The sequence below is a fragment of the Protomyctophum parallelum genome (genome assembly GCF_964188405.1).
Source record: "Protomyctophum parallelum genome assembly, chromosome: 21".
NCBI lineage: Eukaryota > Metazoa > Chordata > Actinopteri > Myctophiformes > Myctophidae > Protomyctophum > Protomyctophum parallelum.
In genome coordinates, this window is record NC_139713.1 from 12,617,877 (window position 1) to 12,643,070 (window position 25,194).

At 43.6% G+C, this 25,194-nt stretch overlaps 1 protein-coding gene across 1 annotated transcript; it reads right to left on the reverse strand.

The window, feature by feature from the left end:
- Nucleotides 1-66: 66 nt before the first annotated feature.
- On the reverse strand, nucleotides 67-22,526 carry urm1 (ubiquitin related modifier 1). The gene is made up of 5 exons (XM_083792895.1): nucleotides 22,474-22,526; nucleotides 12,930-13,000; nucleotides 4,568-4,649; nucleotides 2,367-2,415; nucleotides 67-1,057 (listed from the first exon to the last, which is right to left on the reverse strand). The coding sequence occupies exons 1-5, from the start codon at nucleotides 22,506-22,508 to the stop codon at nucleotides 989-991; spliced, it is 306 nt and encodes a 101-aa protein (XP_083649021.1). The 5' UTR covers nucleotides 22,509-22,526; the 3' UTR covers nucleotides 67-988.
- Nucleotides 22,527-25,194: the final 2,668 nt, after the last annotated feature.

A 25,194-nucleotide genomic window follows, 5' to 3' on the forward strand; every position in this document is an offset into this window, starting at 1 on the left:
ACACACACACACACACACACACACACACACACACACACCAAAAGTCAAGAGAAATTAATTGCCATATCTTTTAATAAAAGTATCCTATAAGTTTCCATTTGTCCACTCATTCAAAGAACATCCACACATCCCTGTAAACATGTTAGTTCATTGAACAATGCATCCACAATATTTGTTGTTCGTTAGAAAATTAAAAAGACAAGAAACTAAAGGGCAGCAAACAAGTCATAATCATTCATAATCTTGAAAGGCAGATATCTCACAAATATACAGAGAGCACGGAGTCAAATCCTGAATCCAGAATCAAATTTCAAATTCAAATAAGAGTTAACTGACGTCGAAAAAAAAAAACGTCTTCTAAATCCTGACAGTGTTCTGAAAAACCTCATGTTTGTGTATCAGTGGTGCTCAATATGTTTCATGTCAAGACCTCAAAAATGATATGCAATTGGCCACCGACCCCACATCTGAAAATATGTTATTCCAGGAACCCCCCAGAAGCAAAGATTTGAGTTAAAAAACGTTCGCTCCGAAAGAACATATATTCAATGTTTTACGATTGTTTCAAAAATTAGCAGATCTACAAGCTCGTAGCGCTACGAGCTTGTAGATCTGCTATTTTTCAATAGCATAAAGTGTAACATAATGCTTTAAAACACCAAAAAAAGGGGTTCCCGTCCAGAATGGGGTTAAATGAACACTCAAGATTTGATAACACAAAACAAATACATCTGATACAAGACAATAAATGAAGAAATGTCCCATGCAGGCTGGTTGGTTGGTTCATGGGACAGCTTGACAGCATACAGTTCCATGTTGAGATCTCCTCGTTCAAACTGAGGCGGTTACAGGAGTGTATGTTGTCATACAGTTCTGAGGGCGTGTGCATGATGTCATACAGGCTGGAGAGGTCGGATGTATATTATAGCTTTTCGACTAAAACCTTATGACATTTAGTCGACTTAAAAACTAGACAAAAATACTCCATCTAACCGCCGTGTAGAGTAGAAATGAACACGATATTATCCTGGTCCCGAAGCTGGTACTCCAACTCACCCTGCGCGCACACGCACGCACACACACACACACACACACACACACACACACACACACAGATAATTTAAAACATTGAATTATAAATTGAATAGATATTGCAGCATGGGACTTGGGATTTTGTAATATAATAAGGTGTGTATAGGCTGGTATTTCCTGGTTATTACATTATACAGTAAGTATTATACTGTCAGAAAATGCAGATCTACAAGTGTGCATAGATGCCATTTCTTCACCCTAACCCTGCATGTACAGTAATAAGTAACCCTATACTGTGTGTGCATGTACAGTACAGTACAGTACAGTACTGATAACGCATGCATGCACACAAGTGTTGTTTTTGTCGACTAAAATTAAGACGAAAAATGTCCGTCGACTAGCTTTTTGCCACTGACGAAAACTAAATGAAAACTAAGCTGATGACTAAAACTAAGACTAAAGATACTGACAATTTCTTTGACGAATATAAACTAGACTAAAATGTTAGGAAGGGACTAGTGGACAAGAGATCCAGTATGAGTCATTTTACACTTGGTTTGCATGCTGAAAATAGCCGATCTACAAGCTCAGTCACAACGCGTCGCAGCGCCACTAAAATTAGCTGTCAAAAACAACACTGGTGCATAACACTGGTGCATTGCCGTGCAGTGGCAGGGTCTGTGCACGTTGAAGATTTAAGTATTATACGGTGAAGGGTATAACATACCAGAGGCATTGTAGAGCCAGAAAATGTCATATAACATTTCATAATGGATTTGAACATCTTCATATTCCGTGTCATATAGAAACGGAACAGGAGGTTTTAAATAAAGCCTATACAAAAACAAACAAACATGTTTGTGTGTATACCGATATCTGGGTCCATTCCTACATTGTGTTGTGTGTGTGTGTGTGTGTGTGTCCAGGGACGTGCAGAGTCTTAGAGGGGCAGGGGCTGAAATCTCGCATAAGAGGGCACTTTTGGACAAAAATAGCAAATTAAAAGCAGATCTACAAGCTCGTAGAGCTATTTTCGGGGAGCAACCCAGCACTCTTTAGCTAGTGGAGATGCGGTGTGAAACGACATGGATTTCCAAACAAATTTGTTCCAACGCAAAATTCTGTAAAAAAGGAATCGTCCTGAATGCTGCCCTCCGGCATGGCATGGAAAGGGAGTGTCATTTTCAAAGGGCAGATGTTTTACAGACAGGTAAAAAGGGGCAGGGTCTGAAGCCTCCTTTGATGTCTGTGTGTGTGTGTGTGTCTGTGTGTTATTACAAGAAACCTAGCGATGTCAGTCAGTCTCTCTACATGGTCTGCCCATGGCTGCTCACCATAAGCTCCCAGTCGGCATCATTGATGAGCACCAGAATGCCGGGTCTCCTGTGGGGGGGGGAACGCACACTGTCACTGCTTATGCACTATTCCCAATGGTAATTATAAGACATCTAGTATATGTGTTGTTTGTGTGAGCAAACGCACATGTATTATGCATGTATGTATGCGCACGCACGCACACACACAATGTATGTATGTATGTATGCTCAAGCAATTCAATGTAAACATTATTCAATATTACAGAAGACCGTTTAGGCCCGACGTCGACATTTTAAAAAACGTCTTCAAAATCCTGACAGTTTTCTGAAAAAAAACGTATGTTTCTGTATCAGTGGTGCTCAATATTTCATGTCAAGGACCCCAAAGATTATATGTAACATGCCATGATCGTCAATGAAGTGAGGGGCGCCCTTATCATCGTGGCAATTTGCTCAGACACACGTGACGGGAATTCTCCATTCATTGTCAATGGGAATTATTAATGTTTGTGTAGGACGAAAGTCTACACACACATAGCGGAATATAGGAGGGGCTAGCACCCCTCAAAAAACAGGACAATTTCATTTAATTTCAAAAAATACATATGGATTCTCTGTTTATGCTATAGGAGATTCCTGCAGCTGACAAAATAGTAACTAGTACAAGCATTGTGTCAAAATAGCAAGACTTTATCTAGAATGTATTGATTCTGTTCTATACTCCGAATAGCTTATACTTAACCTAAAATGCTATATCAGATAATTTGCTATCAGAAATTGTTTTCTCTCGGTGTGTGTGTGTGTGTGTGTGTGTGTACATGTGTGTGTGCAAGCACATCTCTTGCCAGCAGTGTATCCTCCATTTAAAGAGAATATAAAGTAATTTTAAACCAACCCACAATGACCAAATAGTGTTTTATATTTATACTTCCCAACATGTTCTGATTTCAGTCAGTCCCACTTGCTATAACCTTATCCCATCTGAAGATAATATTACCCATCTCCACTGCATCAGAGGTTCTCAATATTTCATGTCAAGGACCACAAAAATGATATGTATTTGGTCGCCGACCCCCATTTGAAAATATGTTGTTCCAGGGACCCGCCCAGAAGCAAAGATTTGAGTTAAAAACGTTCGCTCTGAAAGAATATATATTAAAAGATTTCCGACACATTTCCACGATGTAAAGAAAATAGCAGATCTACAAGCTCGTAGCGCGGCACTACGAGCTTGTAGATCTGCTATCTTTCAATAGCTAAAGTATAACAATGTTTAAAACACCGAAAGGGGTTCCCGCCCAGAATGAGTGGGGGGAAACAAACCATAGAATCAAGAAAAAGCTAAAAAATTAAGGAAAGAAAATCCTGAATGTAAAAAATATAATGAATAACAAAACGGTGACATTCTTGTACGGTATATGGGGGGCAGGTGCTCAAATTAGCTATAGCAATCTGTGACGTCAACATGAAAGGTCATTATGAGAAAGAGCTATGTCGTTACACTTATAATACACACACAGCTGCAGCCCACAAAATAATTGAGAAAAGCACACACACACTCTTGCGCTCTTAAACATTTTTAAATAGAAAGCTAAAATCGTTGTTCCCCCCCCCCCCCCCCCTTCTTAAAACCGAGGGGAATGTACCAAACTCACAGACCTAATCTAGAAGGTTTAAAAAGTACCCCAGCCATTCCCTATTCATTGGTTAGGGGGAGCTATAAATAGCCTTCTATAAAAAGGTAGCCGTAAAAGTCAGCCAGTCTTATAAGCCCTCGACTAACGCACGCACGTGCACACACACACACACACACACACACACACACACACACACACCTACGCAAAAGCTATAATGCAGCATTGTTTTCAATGCACTTAGGTGCGCTAGCCTCACGCAAGGTGCAGACAACAGAGAAAGCACGTCAGACCCCGTAACTCAATGTATACGTATACATATGACCCCATGTTTGATTGTATCAAACATGTCTATGTAAAGCGCCTTGGATAAAAGGCGCTACAGTATATGAATGCGACCATTTACCATTTTATAGATTCTCCTGACGTATACATAAAATATTATGCAAGACGTTTAAAAACATGCACATGTTGGTCCAATATCATCTCAATTTATGATTTTCTTTGTGCAAATATAAAGCATGCATGCATTTTGTATGAGAGAGTGTGTGTGTGTGTGTGTGTGTGTGTGTGTGAGAGTTTTACACAGTGTCTCCTTGGACAAAGAGCTCAGGACGTTCGTTCAGCAGGTTCCGTCGAATCCAAAGTAGCAGCTGCTTCATGTCCCCTAACACACACACACACACACACACGGTGCAGACAACAGGGGTTAAAGGTCAGGGGTCAAGTGTCAAGGTGCATGGTTCCAGCCCCTCACGGTCGATGTGACGCGACAGAGAGAGAGGCACTAGGCGGGACATGGTTGATTATGTAGGTGTTTGTGTGTATGTTGGGGGTAGGGAGAGGTGGAGGGGGGGGGTTGTGCTGACCGATATTGTCCCGTTAGTATCGAACAAAGCAGGAGAGTGAGTGATATTATTCACCTTGGTAAAAGACGCACGCGTACAATTTATGATTCTTTTTTGGTGCAAATATGAAAGCATGCATGCATTTTGTATGAAAAAGAGTGTGTGTGTGTGTGTGTGTGTGTGTGTGTGTGTGTATGTGTGTGTGTGTGTGTGTGTAACACACACACACACATACACACACACATTTACTATACAGAGATTATTACAAAAATAAATATCGAGTAAATTATTATCGAGTCATACCAAGCTTGATATATAGAACACGAAACATTCGGGGAAAATGCTGGAAAAAAAAGGAAATCATAGAATGAAATATATTGACTATTATTAATATATTATTAATTAATATTGCTCTATTGTTGGTTAACAATGTAAAATATAATAATACCACAGTATGACGCCAGGCAACATTTCCAAGTGGTATTGGTCCCGTCGTCGTCATTAGTGTGGCTAAAACGCTTTCCGCCCTGAGCCTCAGTATGAGACCGACGCGACGCTTGCATTTTCTATGAGTCTGACCCCCTCCAACAATCAGATTGACCTTGTCTGGACAATAGATTGAGTCTCACTCAGACCTACAGACACAGCATCACAAAGCCAAAAATACAAAGAGCAAGCATTATATAGGATAAATCCCCCGGTAAACATTTAACTATGAATATATAATAGTTATGTTTATCTTCCGGAGAGGTTAAACATTCACGGTTTGCATGATTGCGCTCGTGTGTGTGTGTGTGTGTGTGTGCACCCACGCATGTTTGTGTATATCCTGTACATGCTTATTGCTTATCATGTACGTTTGCTTATGAAAATCTTGGAAGTGAAGTATTAGCACAATCACAAACGCATGCAGTAGACAACAAATACACCTGCTGACTGTTCAAAACTGTATAGAAACGTCACCTCTTATGCCCAACACATTCATGTATTATTGCAGTCTCTTCAACAGTCACATTTTAGTCACCTGGAATGTTTCAGTATTAGTCTAGTTTTAGTCGACTAAATATCATAGGATTTTAGTCGACTAAATCTACAGGTGATTTAGTCGACTAAAATTTATTTTGGTGGGCCTTGATGCCGTCGAAATGACCGCTTTGAAAATAGATCTTCAAGCTCACAATGAGCTTGTAGATCTGCTATTTTCAGCATGCAACCAAGTGTAAAATGATCTCTTGTCCACTAGTCCCTTGACCCTTCCTAACATTTCTGTCTAGTTTTTATTTGTGGTTGAAATTGTCAGGATATTTAGTCTTAGTTATAGCTTAGTTTTCATCTCGTTTCCATTTAGTTTTCATCGGTGAAAAATGGTAGTCGACGAACATTTTTCGTCTTGGTTTTAGTCGACGAAAACAACACTGGTTGGGCGGAAGCTTTTTCCTGTTGTACAGTATGCATTTCCAAAGTGTTTAATTTGTGTAGAAATGGGCAGAAGAATTCAGAAAATGTAGGCCTAAATAATAGCGTTTGTACTGATGTAGCTAATGTAAATTGGGTAGATTGGTCAAGGAATTACTGCGTTATGAGAGAGAATGACTTCTGCAAAAATAAAAGTAATTGTGGGACGATGAAAGACCTAGAATCTAATCTAAATAGCCGATGTGTTGGATGCAAAGTACATAAATAACTATCAATAATTGAACCAGAACACAGTTTTTTAGGGCCTATTATCTGTTGAAGCTGCTATAAGCAGAATTATGTCAACATTTTAATGATTCTTTTCTTTTTCATTATTCAGACAGCCAGAGTAAAATGCTCCCCTCAAAAATGTAGTATCTGTGACACAATCTGCATTCAAAGATGTTCCTAGAAGCTTTGTCATTGGTCGAGAAAAGTTAGCTGCAGCTGTCATTAGTGAAACTTGCACACATCCGGCTCGAAGGACCACATCAGCGGGATTATTGATGACACAGCCGCATCGGGAACGGTTTGGGGGCTCACGGTACTTATGGAATGTCAGCGCCGATGGGAGATGTCATTACAGGCTAGTATGTGTTGTTTTTGGGCAGCAAATTCATATTTTAGCTTTAGTCAGTCTTTGGAATAATACCTTCATTTAGTTTTAGTCATATTTTGTGTCACCTGGAATGTTTTAGTGTTTAGTCTAGTTTTAGTCGACTGAATATCATAAGATTTTAGTCGACTAAATCTACAGTTGATTCAGTCGGCTGATATGTGTTTTGGTGGGCCTTGATGACGTTGTAATGACTGATTTTTTACACTTGTAGCTCGGCTATTTTCGTCAGTGAAAAAAAGGTAGTTGACGAAAATCTTTTTGTCTTAGTTTTAGTCGACAAAAACAAGTATGCACTGTGAAGGTCCTGGCAGACTGCTGCCGTTTTGTGGGAAAAGGCAGCAGTCTGCTGGGACCTTAACTTTATAGTTCAGTGGTTCTCAATGTGGGGTCCGCAGACTGCCAGGGGTCTTTGAGGACTTACAGGACACTTTTGCAAAAACATATATGTTAATGACGTTTAGAAGATTTAGAACACTTTCGTGTGGGGTCTTCATGTGTGTAATATGTGGTTTAAGATATTTTAGATTTTTAGCAGTGAGCCCAGTGTCTCTGAAGTCATGGACACTGGGCTCGCTTCGTTCCTGGACTACAATTCCCATAATGCTTTGGTGCACTGCTCCTCCTCGTGGATAGGGAAGAGGGCTGTCTTAATGAGACAACATGTAGTCCAGGAAGTAAGTGAGCCCAGTTGTCCATGACATCAGAGACACTGGGCTCACTGCTAAAATCTAAAATATCTGAAACCACATAAAGACCGGCAGGAAAGTGTTCTAAATCATCTAAACGTCATTAACATATATATGTTTTGCTTTAAACTTTACACCCTTTACACTGTAAAGGGTCCCTTTAACTCTAGAGAGTGTACAAATGGAACCAAACGTACATGAAACACTACAACGTTAAATGAACACTAAAACATGTAGTGTAGATTGAGGTGACGGGGTTGGACGAAGACTGTGTCAAAGAGGCCTGTGGCCTAATCAATGCATATAATTAATACTATAAGCATGTGTTTATAGGTTGCTGCCTTCAGGAAGGAGATATGGTGTACCAGCATACGAGGTCAGACTAAAGACGTCCTTTGTCCACCAGTCGACTTTGAGGCTTAATCAGTAGTTGAAGTAGCCACGGGGTAATCTAGGCGTTGGATATTGCTTCATGTCTTCATGTATGTAAATTATCTTGTTCTTTGTTTTATATCAAATGTGTGTATATGTGTTCTGCATACTTGGCTGCTGGGTCGCAAGACACATTTCAGTGTGAACTGACAATAAAGTACTATATCATATAATATCAAAATCATATCAAACTGAGGATTCTTGGAAGTCAAAAGGTTGAGAATCACTCCCTCTAGCACAGCGGTTCCCAAACCTTTTTGGCCATGCAAAATTTAAAATAAAAACCATAGCACCACCATTAGCCTCTTCGTGTCGCGCACCTCCTAGAATGCGCTCGCACACTCAAAGGGTGCACGGCAGGCACGCACCACAGTTTGGGAACCACTAGTCTAGTAGTCTACCACATTTTATTTGGTAAAACATGCTCCTTTCCCCAAGGGTTTTCAAAGCTTCTCTCTCTCTGTCTCTGTGTGTGTGTGTGTGTGTGTGTGTGTGTGTGTGTGTGTGTGTGTGTGTGTGTGTGTGTGTGTGTGTGTGTGTGTGTGTGAGAGTGTGTGTGTGTGTGTGTCAACGTGCACATGTGTTTTCATGGAGTTCAGCTTAATTGGAGTGCTGTCTTGGGACGTTCAGCAATATAATGATAGGTTCAGCTGTACTCTGTACCAAAGCCCTCCCATATAAAACAAGATGAGAATGCCCCCCACTTCCTCTTAAAACACACACACACACACACACACACACACACACACACACACACACACACACACGTACGTTTATAGACAGGATTGCAGCAACACTATTGACCTGCACCTCATCAGGGCAAAAAAAGACAGTCGCTACAGCAGTCATAACTCCTTTATAGAAAGTGCCTTCTTTCCCGTCGCTGACTTCTTTCGCTACTGGAATTTTCTTATCAGCCATTTTCTCCCTTTTCATTCCTTCGGTCTCTCCATTTGCTCCCTTTCTTTATCTTTCAACGCAGCGAGACGCGTTGTGAGCTTGTAGATCGGCTATTTTCAGCAAGTGTAAAATCAGTCACTACGGCATCAAGGCCCGCCAAAATACATTTTAGTCGACTAAATCAACTGTAGATTTAGTCGACTAAAATCTTAATGTAGTCAACTAAAACTAGACTAACACTAAAACTAAAACTAAAATGTGACTAAATGAAAACGATTTAAGACTATGACAAACTAAAATCTAAATCTGCTGCCCATCTCCTCCTCTCCCAGTCTTTCTTTTCAGTCTTCATCGTCATCATTTTCCATCCAGGGGAGATTAGAAGATAGGCTATAGCGCCACCATTAGGGCTGATAATTTATTTGGAGTGCTTTACTTGGCCTACTGGCAAGTGTGCTCGAAAAATAGGTCGGTCCAGCGGTTTTGCAAGATTAGCTCCACAGTCCACACTTTACAGGGGTGAAAACATAATCTCTGTCCCCCTGGCCATCTGCACTAGAAAGGACAAAGAGGCCCCTTTTCCACCGGTTGGGAACCGGTTCATCTCTTTTTGGTTCTTAGTCCATGAGCCAGAGCTCCAAAATTGGGACGTTATTATCGTGAATTGAGTGTGCAAAACGTATATTCAATTGTTATCACCATGAAACTTTCCCAGTTGATTACTTACACAAAGGCAATGATTTATTGTTTTCCAAATCTTAAAAAAATGTAATACGCAAATTAGGCATTATATAGGAAAAGATGCAAAAAGGATATATGAAAAAGCTACTACTGTGGATTTGTGGAAGGGTTCTCATAACTCATATTAAATGTACTTATATTGATCCTATATAAACAATGAAATATATACGTATGGTTCCAATTTTGGAGGTCTGGCTCGTGGACTAAAAAACTGGTTGTGAACTGAACCGGTGTCAGAAAGGGTGTGTCAGAGAGGGCGAGAGAGAGAGAGAGAGGGAGAGAGAGAGATAGACAGATGACAGGCAGTTCAGTTATAGGAGTAAAAAAAAAACGAGGGAGCTTTTAAACAACAGTGTGTCAGACATTGGGTGCCTCTTGCGACAGCCACGTTGAGTCATGGGAGGGAGGGGATTGATAAAGGCGGGAGAATTCAGACACACATTTCCCTTCTGTGTGTGTGAGAGAGAGAGAGTGGGGGGTGTGCTATACATCTTCTCCCTGATGCGAGGAGCAGAAAGTATAAGAGTCATAGACCGGGGGGGGGGGGGGGGGGGGGGGTATGTGTGTGTGTTTGCAGTGAGTGCACACGCGTGATTTGGGGGTGGGGTCTCTCAGTCGAGGGTCATCAATCAACCGACTGAGGTCAAAGAGAAATACGTAGGATTCAGAACCAATTATATCTGCCTGGCCTGTACCCCCAACCCCCCCCCCCCCCCCCCCCCCCCCCCAACCCCCCTCCCCCCAACCCAACCCCCCACAACGGCCAACCCAGCCCCACCGCCCCACCTCTCTGTCTGTCTGTCTGTCTGCATGACCACGGCAAACAAAGTGCAAAAATACTTTAACCCATTTTGGGGGCGGGAACCCCTTCCGGTGATTATTATTTAATAATTTAGCCATTGAAAAATCGTGAAAATGTGGCACAAATCATTGAACATATAATTATTCTTTCACAGAGAACGTCGGCAGCCAAATACATAATAATTCATGGGGGTCCTTGACATGAAAATGTTTGAGCACCACTGACACGTAGAAACATGGGGGTTTTCAGAAAACAGTCTAAAAAGAATAATAATAATACAATACTAAAAAACTAACCATCTGCTTTTCTATTGATGAATAAATATATATACCGTACTTGCAGCAGCACGAACACTACTGGTTGACTAGAGGTGTTGCCGGAAGCTCAAAGCATAATCTCTCTCCGGCCCAACTAAGCAGCGCGGGGCAGTAGACGATTTAGAAGAAAAATAAAACCTGTGCCGGAAACGCGGGTTTGAAAGAGTAAGAGTAAGTAAGTGGTACGGGACAGGACGCAGCTTTAAACTCAACGAAACACCAAAAGGGGTTCCCGCCCAGAATGGGTTAAACAGAAAGTCTACACAAAATGATCAGTGAACATTCAATGGGATTCCACGTGATATGAGGCTAAAAGGAAAATAATTACATTCTCTCTCTCTCTCTATCTCTCAATTACAACTCTGACTGACAACCCCCCCTCCCCTGCCAGTGCTGCCACACACACACACACACACACACACACACACACACGTGTCCTTTTTTATTTTGTCTTATCTCGGCTAGAGCTCTGCATAAAGATATTATTAACACAAGATTTGCTGAGACATCATGAAAACCCAATACTGTTTTCACACACACACACACACACACACACACACACACACACACACACACACACACACACACACACACACACACACACACACACACACACACACACACACACACACACACACACACACACACACACACACACACACACACACACACACACACACACACACACACACACACACACACACACACACACACTCCTTTTTAAGATAAGTTGAAATAATTCAATACAAAAAACGAATTTGAGCTCCGTCACCACCCCTGGCCCCCAGAAACAACAAAGTTCCCCTTTTACCCTCTGAACCACCTCCCCCTAGTGTGTGTGTGTGTGTGTATGTGTGTGTGTGTGTGTGTGTGTGTGCATGTGTGCGTGCACGCGCAGCATTTACAAGTGAAAGAGCCGGCAGAAAGGATCATTTAGAGAGAGAATGGACAGACCTAGGCAGCCTCACAGATGTTAAAGGAGGGGATGGGTGGAGGGAGGGAAGGGGAAACGGAGGGAAAGAAGTTGGGGAACCGGGAGGCGTGATTTAAGCAGTATCACACCAGAGTCGAGAGGGGGCGGTTCAACGTCATTAAACCATTCTGACCTGAGATCAGATTCATACAAGGTTTCCACTGGACACACACTGGTCTGATGAACCCATTCTGACTTGAGATCAAATTCTAAAAATGTCAGTCGTTCTTCGATTTTTCAAAAAATAGTAGACCTACGAGCTTGTAGATCTGCTATTTTTCAATAGTTGAAGCATAACATGATGCTAACACCAAAATGGGTTCCCGTTCAGAATGGGTTAATGACGTTAAATCGCCTCGAGTGTAATATTGCAATTATAGGGTAACAGTTACCCTTAAAGCTGCTATAAGCAATAATGTCAACATTTTAATGACCTTTTTATTTATTTTTGGCATTCAAAATAAAAATAAAAAAAACCTGGTCGCACTGGAGGCAGACAGGCAAATCGACCAATGGCAAAGCTTCTAGGAACATCTTTGAATGCAGATACGCGGCCCCTAGATGTGTCACAGAGACTAAATTTTTTGGGAGTGTTCTACCAATTCCCAGTCTGAATACCAAAAATGTTGACATAATTATTATTGCTTATTGCAGCTTTAAAACTAATAAAATAGCTGAAAAAACATATATTTTTTAATGACGACCACATTAATGTCCTAAGAAACTAGCTAGCCTAGCCACCGAAATAATTTACTATTCTGTCCATATCGCGTTGCAACTCGATCGGGGCTGAGTCGGCTCTAGCGAACTTCGAGACGTCAACTCGCGCGTGCGTGCCCCCCCCCCCCCCCCCCCCCTCCCCTGTCTTGCGGGACAACAAAACGAGTCCGCGGTTGTTGGAAAAATAGCTGCGGCAGTGGGATGCCAACCCCGGGAAGGGAGGGATCCGTAGTCTTATGATTAGACCATTAGCATTATGCTAGCGAGTTGGCCGCTCAAATTGGTGTCAATTGAGCTTCATTTCCATGCACCAGCTGTCTTAAAAACCCGGAAGAGGCACTGGCAGACAGCGGAAAACGGCTGCGCCCGTCTGCCCAGGTCTGGCAATGGCTAGTGAGTGACACATAAGACAAAAGGGAGAGACAGGGGGAAATAGGTGCCAGGTGATACTTACAGGGCTCCGATTGGCTCGGAAGAGTCACGCGATGTTCTTTCACACCACCAAAGAGCAGCTCAGCTCCGCCTCTAATCAAAACATTAAAAAGGAGCACACATTGAGGTAAACATAGCTTATATTTGGTTTCATAATATTTCAAAAGCGTCCTATAATCTGACTTTAAACGTTGGGTTTCTTTGTCCTTGCAGGTGCACCTGGCCTCCACACTTCTTACTCTGCAGAGCTTATGCATAACATTAAAGATGGAGTGATTCTTTCCCCCACCCTTAATTATAATTATATAAGAAAATAAATACAAATAAAAGCGTACGGTGTTTGTTAAAATGTTGTTTTTATGTGGACACGCCACCAGTTCATTAAAGGGATAGTTCAGATTTTTTTTAACTTAAGCTGTATGAAATACTTGCCATTAATGTACTTTTAATGCACCCCACAAAATGACCAGAACTACTTAATATTTCACCAAAACCAGAGCAGAACTCCCACCATGGGACTCAGGCAATCAATTGAGTTAAAAAAAATCTGAACTATCCCTTTTTTTTTTTTTTTAAGATATTTTTTTGCGGCTTACGCCTTTATTGATTTTTTAAGGGATAGAAAGTAGGCTGACAGGAAACGGGAGAGAGATGGGGGGATGACATGCGGTAAAGGCCGTGTCGGGTCCGGGAGTCGAACCCGCGGCACACCGCGACTGGATCACCAGTCCGGTGCCCAGACCGTTACGCTACGGCCTGGGCCTGAACTATCCCTTTAAGTATGCCTGGTTTGGCAGCGCCCGCTGGCCAAGCGGTCCAGGCGCATGCCACATAATAGGCTGTGTGAACTGAGTGGTGCAATCCCCCCCCCTCCCCCTCTCTCTCTCATTAGCAGGCAACAGAGCATGCACTATCCCTCTCTGTTTCTGGCGCCCCCTACTGGTACTAATAAGTCATATAATCGTGCTCATGGCCAATTCCACATAGGTACGCACGGACATTGCTGGTTGTAGGAGTGGTTGCACCACTCAAAAACTGTACGAGCTTTGGTGACGTTAGATATCGTCGGAATCAACTTTGTGTTTGTTTACCGTACATACTAAAAGAGTGACTTTGACAGCTGTTTCAGCTCACCCAAGTCTCGACACAACTGATGACACCGTTTTGAAATGAAAGCTTCCGACTTCATTCACCACACACACACACACACACACACACACACACACACACACACACAATATAATGGTTTCGCCAAGACTACAGTATAGGTTACGTTTACCCCAGCCTTGCAGGGACATGTTATACATTTTAATAAGTTAATTAAATCAAAACAATCATTATAATGAAAAGAAACTGTGTGTATTGTGTAGCCATCTCTCACTCTCAGCTGGCATCTCTGGGTGCATATGTTGTGTGCCGTCTGTGTATAAACCAAATCATGACATCACATCCATTCACCAGAACAAAAAACGTATTTCCGAGGCGTCCGTTACGTCAGGTATTGACTATTGCAAACGTACTGTAAACATAACCAATGTTCTGTGTCGATATCCAAAGACATTCTACCCTGAAACAACATAGATTACATAGATATTATTATATTCTGGTTCTCAACCTTTATAGGCAGTGACACCCCAAAATAAATCACCCACCCCCACCCTGACAGTGACGGCACACATGACGCCCCGGGTGGGCATGCTTAAAACAAACATTAAACATTCTTGGCCGTCAACTCGTCATGTAGCAGCCAAGTCCATGGTACGTACAAAAGCAAAAAAAGGCGCCCCTCACTTTACACAAGTGTGATTTTATTTTTACATCAATGACAGCAAAATAAAATAAAATAAAAAGTCAGTCAGTCAGTCAGACAGACATAGAAAATGAGCAGACAATAATATTACCGGGGCGGGAACACAAAGATCGCCCTCAATGACCATAACATGTCTGTAACCCTGAGAGTGTACAAATGTAACCAAATGGACCCATGATGGTCCTTGGCAAATAAAACGTTTGAAAACCACTAGTACTAGTAGACATGCATGTCTTAAGTACCAGGTCTTATTCCCTAACTTGAGTAAACTAAAGACCTGGAGGCGTGATCAATGCCATTTGGCTATTCTGAGTGGCCAAAGACTAAAGAGCATTGATCACACCTCCAGGTCTTTAGTTTACTCAAGTTAGGGAATAAGACCTGGTACTTAAGACACGCAAAATACAGCCCATAGTGTCATAGAAGTCAATCAAAATTGAGTGTCATACATATTCTGAAAAAAAAAAAATCTAAATTAGAAAATGATAATAGCGTGTAAAACACACCATACAGACACATTGTTGTAACAAGGCTAACATTGACGACCCCTAGACTATTCATTTGTCTGTGTGTGGACACATTGATGACCCTAGACCAGGGGTTTTCAACTGATTTGTGAACGAGGGGCCACCACCCTGACTTAGAATCAACCTGGGGACCCACTGTGGGGATATGGGCTGAGACCAGTGCTTTTGTAACTTTTGCCATGTGTACGCATCGATGATCCCACTGTTTCTCAACCAATCAGTCAATTGACTACTAATCATTTCCTATAATAATGACTCAACCAGACAATCCAGTGCACTTCCCCCTCTTGAGATTCTAACTGCCCTTTTTCTGTTGAGTTTCTTGACCTCCAACTTGTCAGTAAATGTGACCAGATTTGACTGAGAGCCTGCCATCGCGCAAAATCCAGCTTTTCACCAGAGGAGAAAAACCTTTTTTGTTTTTTCCCAAAATGAGTTAATAGCACACAGGCAGACTCTTCACATACTACTAAAGCATGTCTGAAATAAGTGTCAGAGCTAAATATGAAATGAATGCTTAAACATGTGTAATGTTAGAGACCACAGAAGCGAACATTTCAAGCCTGTTTTCTCAACTTACTGTTTTCTGCAAGACATTACTCTATAAGCCACATCTCCAAAACTGGTGGGTCAAACTGAACAACCAATGTGTCAATTTGAAGCTATGATTCCCTGCTTTCATATGACATGAAAAACGAAAATTCAAAAAAATCCAATCGCAGTCCCTCAGTCATATTTGGTCACAAATGACTACATGGACGCTCATCATAGGTCACCAGGTCATTCAGTGTACAGTTTCTCAACTAGTGGAAAGAAGAGTAAATAAGAGTAAATCCTACATTACTAAATGCATGGTCCACATGCAATACTTCCAACAGACCACCTGTTGAAAACCCCTGCCCCAAGACTATTCATTTTGGACACATTGACGATGACCCCCCCCCCGACCCACTATTCAATATAGTTCTGCTCCGAGTGGTATCTGGTGAAACACCCCTTCTTGCACAAGGGGATATTACAGCTCTTGCAGTAGTACCGAGTCTCTCTCCGCCGTTTGTTCTTGGAACAAACCCTACATTTCTTCGTCGGCGTCTTCTTCTTGGCGGTGGGGTGCAACGCGACGAGCACGTGGCTTCCGAAGCCGCCGTACAGCCTGCTCTGGGGGTCTCGGTGCGGCGCCCTGGGGTTCTCCGCGGGAGGAGGGTTGTAGCTCTCCACCTCGTCGGCTCCTCCGGCGGCGTATCTCAGGCTGGTCCACGACCGGATGACGCGCTGCTTGAACGACAGCAGAGACGCGCAGCCGCCGTGAGGGTTCTTGGCCTCGTACAGGACGAACGCGTTGAACATGCACATGTCGAACAGGTAGTAGACGACGAATTTGTTCGTCCACTTTGTGGCTTTCCTGATGAGGGGATTGTACACGTTGTTCTTGTCCGTTTTACACGCGCCGTTCATGTGCGCGTTGTAGTCCGCGACGCAAGCGGGTTCCTCCTTTTCGACCCTCCGACTCGGATGGCCTCTCTGCCACGCCTGAACGCTTCCCGGCTCGTTCTCGTCCGACGTCGTCGATGACGACGGCGACACCATCTCGTTCAGGTGGAACGTCGACACCATCCTCACGACCGTCTCGTCCCGCCACGCCAGCACCATCATCTTGTCGTTGTGCAGCGAGACCGTGTCGCCGACGCCCAGGTCCCGCTCGGCGAGCACTCGCACGGACGGCGGCACGCCTCGGCTCTTCCGCAGCGTGCCGCAGGCGTGCGTGTTCAGCTCGAGCAGCCGCGCGCATATTTCGACAGAGTCGTCGACGAACAGTCGGTATCCGTGACCCGCAAGGCCGTCGAGGAGGAACTCGACCGTGTCGACCAGCGACGAGTCGTTTTGTCCGTAGACGGGCTTCATGTTGAAGCGGTAAGCCGTCGTGGAGTCACACAGGACGTAGGACTTTATGCCGCGTCTCGCCGGCTGGGCGCTGTTCTCTTTGACGTTGAGGCGCCCGCGGAACAGAAGCGTGCCCTCGTCGATGCAAATGTTCCGGTTCGGCTGGTACATTTCTCGGAACTTGGAGACCACGAAATCCAAGACGGGGCGGACTTTATACATCCGGTCGTTGGACGCGCCGGCGCGGTTGTCGCTGAAGTGGATGTACCGCCATATGATCTGGAAGCGGTTGCGAGACATGGTCTGGTTGAAGTACGGGGTGGTCATGACCTCCTCCGTGGACCAGTACATGCTCAGCTCGGGCTTGTGGACGATGGCGGTGAGGAACTGGAGCCCGAGGAAGACCTTGAGCTCCGACAGGTGGACGGGCTTCCACGCCAGCGCTCTGCCGTGCGGCGTGCTGCTGGTGGTGCTCCGCATGCACTGCTCCGCGTACAGGTTGGTCTGGTCCACGATGCCCTCCAGCAGCTCGTCCGACAGGAACAGCTCGAGGAAGTCCACGGGGTTGTCCGACAGGAGGGCGGCGGCGGCGGCGCGAGGTCCGGGCACCGCCGTGAAAGGAATGTCTTTTGGCCGCCAGTCGTCCGTTTCCTTCCACCCAGGATCTGCCGCTGGATGATCTGCACCTCTGCCGTGTGTGCCTGTAAAATTATAGAAATACATAATTGCTTTAAAATACATGTTGTTTTGTTGTTTTTACAAGTGTGGCGTGCAGAAAAATAAACTTGGGTTCTGCCAACATTTGGTAATGCAGAACATTAGTGGGCTGGACACCCTGTGAAATCACAGTATTAGGGATGTTATAGTTAAAGGTATATTCAGTGATATGTGAGCTCCATAGCTTAAAGATGTATTCTTACACCATAAGTAGACATAAATGTGTCCACTTTGGTGTAAGAATAAATCTTTAAGCTTAACCCATTTTGACCGGAGATCAGATTCTAAAAATGTCTTCTACATCCTGACAGTTATCTGAAAAAGCTATGTATGTCAGTCGTTCTTACATTTTTGAAAAATAGCAGACCTACAAGCTCGTAGCGCACCACTCGGTGGTGCGCTATGAGTTTGTAGATCTGTTATTTTTCAATAGCTAAAGCATAACATAATGCTAATACCAAAAAGGGGTTCGCGCCCAAAATGGGTTAAAGATTTATTCTTACACCATAGTAGACATAAATATGTCCACTTTCAATAGCTAAAGTATAACATAATGCTTTAAAACAGGGGTTTTCAACAGATTTTGACCCAGGGACCACCATCCTGACTAAGAGCAACCTGGGGACCACCACTATTGTGCGTGGCGGGTCCATCATAGACCCACCCCGCACAATAGTGGTGGGGGGGTTCACACACCACAGGGAGCTCGAGAAAATACCTATAATATCAATATAATATCTTTTGTTTGAATATGATGGAATATGATTACTGTGATTATGGTAAGCTCACATTTCATATCACACACACACCATACAGTAAGAACTCCTGTAAGTTATGAATGCATGGATTTTTTTATGCATGGCCATGGTTTTTATTTCCATTCCAGATAACATCCAGACAGTGTATTACTCGCTTTCAACTTAATCATCACGCTAGAATATGTATCTGAAAACATTATATGGAAGAAATAAGCCACATAACAGTAAACTGGTTGTGCTGGCCGACCATATGATTTATAAACAAACAACACCACGCTGTTGCGCCTAGCATAGCTACCGTCCCTAGCTACCGTCCCATCGCTTGAAGGGATGCGACGCTCCGATTGGTTCAGAAACTTCAGACCGGTGTTTCATGTTGAAACACCATTTTCATGTTGTTCACCATTTCCGTTTCACTGCGCCTTTAAGTGTGAGTGAGGCCTTACTCTTAGCACCATACATCATCTCATTCCGGTCAATTAGAATTTGTGTCCTCGCCTTCGTCTTCGATGTTACGCAAAACACTCAAAACTGGCCATTCATTGTCAATAGCATTAAATGCTTGTGTTGGGACAATGACGTAAAACTGGCCATTCATTAGGAAAAGGTGTGTGTTTACACGGACCCTCAACAGCTGGACATAAGAGGGGGGCTAGCACCTCTCAAAAAGCAAGATACAAAACAGATCTCTGCATAGATCTATGCTACAATTCAAGCTGGGTTCTGAAAGTGCTATGCCCCGGATCCCTTAATATGGCAACAGGTAATCCCAATGCCCAATCACAGAAGAAAAATTAATATTTTTTTTTGGTGTTCTTCTTACCTCCATGTTTACTGCCAACGCATGTTAAAGTGGCACCAGACCTTGGTTGTGCCTCATCATCATCCTCATCATCCTCCTCGTCCTCTGTGCCCGTGTCTGAAATCACATCGTCACATATGTCTATTACGTCATCATCAAATACATTACATTGCATCAGATACAGTATAATTGCATTGATTTCATATCAAAACACGATCGAGCGAATGCACATCTAGTACTTACCGAAACCAATAGGACCTCTGCTCTCCAGGTCCTCCCTCATCGGAGTCCATTCCTCGTCCGAGGACAGCTCCGGACGCGGGTCCCGGTCCCGGTCGGAGGAGCGCACGCCGTGCTCGGACCGGGACACCCGTGAGCCGACCGGGCGTTTGATGGAGCGCGCCGGCCCGGGACCCTCGTCGTCAGAGAGGTCCGATTCGGTCTCCGCGTTGTTGTCGCCGGCAACACTAGGCTGCGTCCCTCCTCTCGATTCACCTTTCGAGTTGACATTTTCACCGTGTGATTTCAGGACGTCTTCACGTAGCCTCTTGAGACGGACCGTCATGCGTCTGTTTCCCCTTCGTTTTGGGTTCCCAGATAGGCCCTCGCGTGACCCAGAAGGCCGAGGCACACTCGCGCGTTGCGCAATGGCGCCGTCCATCGTTTAAAAACAACGACGGAAAACACAAAGTTCTGGTCTTTCTCGTGTTTGGCACTCTCAGCCTTGGAAGAGAAAAAGGGCGAGATATCTCGTCTTTGGGTACCCAGAGAGTTAACGAGGGCAGACAGAACTACATTAGGATGGTTTTGTTGTGTGACATTTTCTGATTAAAGTGAGTGGAGCTCTCCAAGTGTTGCCGATTTGTATTCCCTTTGGTTTTGATTGATTGAATACTTGTAACAGTTTGCAGGGGGGGAAAAGCATGGGGAAAGTACAGCTCAATACAAGGTCTGCTAAGAGGATTTAAACCCAAGAAATCCTATGGCTTGTTTCCATTGGGGTCCTTTGTTCATATTCAATTCATCGACGGTATATAGCAGTGGTGCCCAAAAGGTAGATCACAAAGGCGGTGCAGGTAGACCACATGACATGTCCCTAAAAGATAATAATTAAAATGTTAAAAGAATATATATTTGCCACTTGAATTAAGGTCAATTGATTAATTGATTGACATCAAGAAGGACTCGTCTGTTCACTTCATGACTTCATGACTAGGCAAACGCCCCTTGTTTTGAAGAGTGTTCCCTCCCACTATTTCCGAATGTGTATATATTTCCCCACATTTTTGGGGTTAGGGTTACATGGGTAGATCTTGTTGACTTTTGAGCTGGTCATTTTAAAGTAGTTCTCAAGGGAAAAGTGTGGGCACCCCCGATATATAGTAGCCTAGTAGTGTATGCATGTGCAGCACAAGCCCAACACACACCGGGTGCGCAGCGACGCGGCAACGCCTGGAAAATAGAACAGTGGCGTATCAGAGCGTCAGGCGAGGCGTGAACGCGCGTCGGACGCCGCCGGTGTGGGATAGGTTCATTGAAAATAACGGAGGCGGCTGTTTTGACGCGCGGTGTTCGCAGACGGTGTGTGGGGCTTCATGCGGCCACTGCATAAAGATATGGGAATTCCCTAAAGAAAATAGCTTACCCTACAACATTAATGATACACCCCTAAACATTAACGTTTAGGGAATTGCGTTTCTAAAGTGAGAAGAACAGGCTTCAATAAATTCAGTTCAATTAATGATTATTAAAGGCAGGACAGCCAACTTACAATAAACAGTTCATCAGATTAGAATAAAGAGTGGATGCAAGTAGGTCTAATACACGTGTTATCGACAGTGCAGCATTAGAGCTGTAAACTGGAGGCTAAAAAAAACAAATGGTTCCCAATGAATGAATCACAGTTAACAGTTTTTGAGTTAAGCTACAGTACATTAAGAAATGTACTGTAATTCTGCAAACTGTTAATACATATTTCAATCAATCAAAGATGCAGTTGCTGGGTAAGGTTACACACAAGTAACCATTACAACCCCAAACTTATTTCTAACCTCAATATTGTCTGTAAGAGCAGAACCGTCGAGTGGTTTGCGGTCAAGCATATATATTTTTTATTATTATTTTTATTATATATTTGTCAATACAAAAAACTGTTAACTGTGAGTGGACTGCGAGTTGTTATGATGAATTTAACAAGGTGGACCCTCTTGTAAAACAAGTGTAATGCTTTATCGTGTGTCGTCCACTCACAGTTGACAGTTTTTGTATTGAGCCTGTACTTGAAATGTACTGTAATTCTGAAAAATGTTAATAAATACTTCAATCAATCAAAAAAAAAGACTACACCATAAAGCATTACACTCGTTTACAAGAGGGCCCAGCATACAGAGCGTGTTTTAAGTCGAGCATCCCTTATATTACACAACACGGTGATGGGGTAAGGAGGAGGAATGCCAAAACTAACTTCACTAAAGCAGTGGTTCCCAAAGTGCGGTCCGGGGACCCCCAGGGGTCCTTGAGGGAGTTCCAGGGTATCCCAGCTAAATGATAGTTTGGAACCAAATGGATCCTTATGGGTCTGTGACTCTGAGAGCAACGGGTCCATTTGGTTCCACTTATGGGGTGGTCCGATCGAGGGCTGATTAGTGTCAATTTGGGGGTTCTTGACATGAAAAGGTGTGGGAACCACTGCACTAAAGCTATCATAATAGCACTGTCTGACTGTCTGGAGGAACACATGCGAGTTCAGTTAATAGCTCTTCAGGCATTGGAGCTAGTATGGACCAGAGCTAAACCATGGCTAGCGAGTAGCCCCTTTCGGAACCCTCGGTTACCGTCTCTGTATTTGGTCCAAAATAATACAGAAAAGGTAACCGAGGGTGCCGAAAGAAAGGGGCCACGGCTAGCGACTGTGTAGGAAGTCTGTACACTACAGCGTTTATGAATCCTCATGGGACACGTCGCTAAGAAAGAATGTGAAGCAACGTGCCGCTCTCATGTAACATAAAAACAACATATGCCTAAAACAGCACCGACGTCACGTAGATGCTAATGTTTAAAGCTAAACCTACCCAAACTCCAGGTGAAGTGCTACGGGCGCCGCCATGTTGTAGAATAAACACAAACACACAGTGACAGGATAGGAAGTAACACGGGAAGTAGTAAGACGTATACAACGTGCGTCAACGGAAGGGACGCGTACGTGCGCGGGTGTGTGCGTGTGCGTGTCTGTGTTTGTGTGTGTGTGTGTGTGTGTGTGTGTGTGTGTGTGTGTGTGCGTGCGTGCGTGTGTGTGTGTGTGTGTGTGTGTGTGTGTGTGTGTGTGTGTGTGTGTGTGTGTGTGTGTGTGTGTGTGTGTGTGTGTGTGTGTGTGTGTGTGCGTGTGTGTGTGTGTGCATGTGCGCAGGAACTTCGAATTTGCATTTCTCAGATACATACAACATACACACATGTCATATTATTTTCCAGTGTAATCTAATCGACAGGAATATCCTTTAAAGGACAACTTTAGTTTTTTTCAATCAAGGTTCATGTTTTAGGTTGTTATTAGAGAAACTAAAAGGTGAGTGTTAATTTTCTGTCATTTTCAGCTTGACAAACTGACATATTGAGCCCTATACACACAGTATAAGCCTTCCCCCGGTAGGCTACCTTCACATTCAGTAGATCCTGTGATCTTCTGTGGCCAGATGAAATTTCCTGGGGTTTATTAGGACTATAGTAAATAATACAAAAATAAATCACCGTAACATTTTGTAAAAAAAATACATATTTAGCCCCATGTTCGAATGCCCCCACCCCCCTGTCAAAAAGAGCTAAATATATCAGTATGCAATTTCAATTCAATTCAATGCTCATGCAATGTCATGCATTCACCCTAGACTAGAGTCAGATTTCCTTTAAACAGTAATATACATGCATAGATTGCATACATCTACACAATTACATCTGTGTATGTCTAAGAATATATTTAGCATCTGTTTGTTTATACCTACTTTAGTAGGCTTTTTTAATGTTTTAACCCACAATTTTGTAACCCATTTTTTCACCCAGTGCCAATTATCTAATGTAATCCTGGGCGCTACACTTCCTCTGCCAACCTGGGGGGGCAGCGGACTGACCGCATGCTTCCTTCTAGGCATGAGGACTCCAAGCTGCTACTTTTCACCTGACAGGGGGGGAGTTTCCCCGGCCGGACGTAGCGCGTGGAAGGGACACGTTATTCCGACCAGTTCCTTTCCCCTCCATCATCAGGCGCCCCGGCTGGCCAGGTGAAGGTAATATAGAGACCAGGATTACGGCATGTTTTTGTGAGGGTACCTACCCTAGGGGACACGGGGAGAACATGTGAGGGTACCTAGTAGTAGGTACCCTCACATGTTCTCCCCGTGTCCCCTAGGGTAGGTGGGGAGAACATGTAAACTCCACCTACTCTCTCAAATTGCAACACTTGCTGAATGAATTTATGAGAATAATTATGTTATCAGTTAGAACTACCTCTATTTGTCATGTGTATTTAAATCAGGGATGCTCCAATCATGTTTTTTTTTGGGACCGATCCAGATCATGACTGATCCAGATCATGTTTTTTTTTGGGACCGATCCAGATCATGACCGATCCAGATCATGTTTTTTTTTTGGGACCGATCAAGATCAGCGATTGTTTTTCTCATGAACGACCGATATCGATCTTGTGCGAATTTGAATATTTCCAGAATTATTATAATGTCAAAACTGTTCCTGTGTGGGGAGGAAGGGGAGAATGTTTAGGCTTGTCACAAAGACGCAAAATGATGTTATACTATTGACTTTTATACCACTTAAATGGTGTGAAAGATTGGTTTCTCCAGATAGCGTAAATTGCAGATCACCGATCGGAGTGAATATTGGCCGATCTGGCCGATCGGCGAGCATCTCTAATTTAAATCCTGTAAAATGAAGTTGTTCTCACTTCTTCTCATGGATGTCATGGTGTGATTCACTTCACGCTGTGACTTGTAAAATAAAGACACTTGAAGGTAGAGCTACTGTCTGGCCTCTGACGTTTTCCAATTTCTTCAGACAAGCTTGTAAGACACGGGACCAAAGATACTACACACATCGTGTGCGTGTGTGTGTGTGTGTGTGTGTGTGTGTGTGTGTGTGTGCGTGTGTGCGTGTGCGTGTGCGCGTGTGCGTGTGTGCGTGCGTGCATGCAATGCATGTGTATTGTGTGTGGTGGAAGTGGAACTGAAAGTTCCATCTCACTCCATGTGAGGTGAGGTGCGGGGGGGGGGGGGCTTCACGGGGTGGAGGTTTGAATTGCAAATCTGTTGCCTTCTGTTGGTCCAAAGCATTCGCGGGCCTTTTCCTGTCCTCATTCATGTGTTAATGAGGAGTCAGTCCATAGATGGCAGATCTATAGACTATACAGGCCGCGCCTCACCCCAGTGGAGTGTATAGTGGGTGAGGTATAGTCAGTGGGGGGGGGGGGGGGCTCAGAAAGGGAGGGCCGGACACGTTTTGAGGGATTAATGAAGAAATTATAGTTGGAAAGACCGGGAAATGACACATGCTGCGTTTTAGTCGCTCACAATTATGAGAAAACATGAAATGGCTTAAAAACGCGGCTTTTTTGTTAGAACATTTGGAGGGACAGAAATGTGTCTGCATGTGGCCTCGTCATTCGAACAGTTTCATTATACATAACTTTAAGTCAGTGCCAGTATAGTGGTTCTCAAAGGGCGGTGTCCGGGGGACATCCAGGGGTCCCCTGCACCCAGTATACTATAGTTATACTATTAAGAATCAAA